Consider the following 2,525-nt stretch of genomic DNA (forward strand, 5'->3'; position numbering starts at 1 on the left):
TCCATTAAAATTCTCGAACAAAAAAAAAATTTCAAATGTCGAACAAAGGACTAAAAAAAAAAAAGAAGTCAGCCTCCTCGAAGGCATAGTAAAAAATGACTAAGACTCCAAAAGAAAAAGAAGTCGAGCCTCGATGAAGGGGATGCATACTTTGTTGATCAAACATTTCACTTCAATAGAAATTTTAAAAAACCAACTTAAAAAAAATATAGTTTTTTTTTACAGAATTGAGTTCAAATATTAAAAAATGGATAACATTCTAATTTACTTTAATAATTCTAGGAAATCAATATATATATATATATTTTTGGAATAAAGAGAAGTAAAGAAAAAAATTATTATCCTAATATCAACGAACACTTATTTTTTATTATTATTATTTATTTTTTAAAATATAATCTCCAAGGACTGGGCTGTCTACCTTTTATGGCCATGGATTTATTCTATTCCATTAATAATGTTTAATAAATAATTTAAAAATGGTGTTCTAGACAAAAGGCTGAATTGCATAATTTTTTAAAGACAGAAAATAAAGTAATTGGAATATATATTAATTAAAGAGGAAAATTTAATTTTATGTGACTATAAATACCAGTCCTACTTCTATCAAAACACATTGAAACTAAAGCGTTTATAAAAAAAAGAACAATAAAACTACTTGAAGAGAAAAAGGAGAACAAAAAATAAGAGGAGATTACTCTGTTTTTCTTTGTTCCTCAAATTTTGTCTTGTTGATTTTCTCTCTGTTTCCATGCTTCCAATCGCCAAATTTCTTTGCAGCACCGTCCAGTTTCCTGGAAGTGATTCCACTGGAGATGATTGTTGCGGTTGGATCGACGAATTTGACGGAGAAGGAATTTGTTTACCAGTGACATTGATTTGATTTTACCTGATCGTCTTTGTAAATTCTGTTGTTGTTGTTGTTGTTTTCACTGGATTGATTTTGTTGTTTCTGGAAATGGAGTCTGTCAGTTTCTGCGACCTAAGAACGGAGAAGATGAACGCGATTCTTAAGTATCGACAGCTCAGGAAAATTGCTAACCTGTTTCGGTTCATCGAGTTGTGTTTGATTCTCGTCGTGATCTCGAAATTATCTATCCATCTGCCGAGCGCCTTCAAGAATTCTGGAGAGTACTTCCGGTGCTTGTCGATGACTTTGATTAGTCCTCGCTTCGTGTTTCTGATCGGAAACGCGATAGTCATCACTCTGTTCGCTAAATCGGGACAGTTCTCTGGTACGGATCTGAGCAAGAAAAATTCGGTTGCCGATCTTTACGAGGAGTTCATCCAAAACAGCGAGAAGAATCAAAGAACTCGTCGCGCCGAGATCAAGTACCGAATCAAGCAGATCGATAGCGGCAGCGGCAACGTCCAAGGCGACGCCTCCATCGATTATCGAATCAAGCAGATCGATAGCGGAAGCGGAAGCGGAAACGTCCATGGCGACGCCTCCATCAAGTACCGAATCAAGCAGATCGATAGCGGAAGCGGAAACGTCCATGGCGACGCCTCCATCAAGTATCGAATCAAGCAGATCGATAGCGGAAGCGGCAACGCCTCAATCACGATAAAGAAAATCGGTAATCCTGAAGAAATCAAACATTATCGTAGGAGTCAGTCAGAGAAAATAGCGGTGGTACAGCGAGAGAATCCGCACAGCAAACTGAGCCGATCAGAAACAGAAAAAAGCAAGAAAATCGTCCGATTGAGTGAAGGAACAGAACAAATCTCGTATCCGGAAGATGGAATGAGCAACGAGGAGTTCCAGGAGATGGTGGAGGCGTTCATAGCGCGGCAGCAGAGGTTGAGAAGAGAGGAAGAATTCTGTGGATTTTAGAAATCAAAGCTTTCACATCTCGTTAATCCTGCAAGTGATTAGGGCAAACTGGTCGAATTCTCAAGAAGAAACAGAGAACTTCGACAATGGTAATGAGTTCCGTATATCCTTCTGTACAGCCTTTTTCCCTCCATTTTAATTTTGCCTTTTTACATATTTGGAGAAGTGTTTGAATGAAAGTAACTCATTCCAATTTCCAATTACTCCCTCCCTCCCTTCAGCTAATTTAAAAAATGATTATGGGTTTATAAATCAAACAAACTATCTCGAGTACTTTTGGAAGCCCAAAGTAAAATCATGTTTATAATCAAAGAATGCTATCTAGTTTGAGACATTTTTGAAAGTACAAGGCAGAGAGCTTGTATTCAAATTAGACAGTCAGTGTCAGTAACACTGTTGTTTTTCTTAATCTTAAAATAAAAAAACAAAAACAACAAAAAAAACTTTTGGACTTCAAATTTGAATTAAACATAATTTAATTAATCTGTTAAAATTTTCTAGATCTTACTAAATGAATCTGTTGTAAGTCTAAAATTTTATCCAAACATAATTTAATTAATCTGTTAACTTTTAATAAAATAATAAATTCTTTATCCAAACATAAAATATTAGATTGGGAGAATTATTCCGATTATTTATTAATATTTTTTAAAAAGTAAAAGTAAAAGTAAATATTAATACGTAAAAT

The 2,525-nt window shown here is 34.8% G+C and overlaps 1 protein-coding gene across 1 annotated transcript; it reads left to right on the forward strand.

Annotated features, from left to right (window-relative positions):
• Positions 1 to 555: 555 nt before the first annotated feature.
• LOC111794869 (uncharacterized) lies at positions 556 to 2,037 on the forward strand. The gene has a single exon (XM_023677041.2). The coding sequence runs from the start codon at positions 959 to 961 to the stop codon at positions 1,835 to 1,837; it is 879 nt and encodes a 292-aa protein (XP_023532809.2). The 5' UTR covers positions 556 to 958; the 3' UTR covers positions 1,838 to 2,037.
• The last annotated feature ends 488 nt before the right edge of the window (positions 2,038 to 2,525 follow it).

Source organism: Cucurbita pepo, chromosome 5, assembly GCF_057944985.1.
Source record: "Cucurbita pepo subsp. pepo isolate OVF chromosome 5, ASM5794498v1, whole genome shotgun sequence".
In the NCBI taxonomy this organism is placed as follows: Eukaryota; Viridiplantae; Streptophyta; class Magnoliopsida; order Cucurbitales; family Cucurbitaceae; genus Cucurbita; species Cucurbita pepo.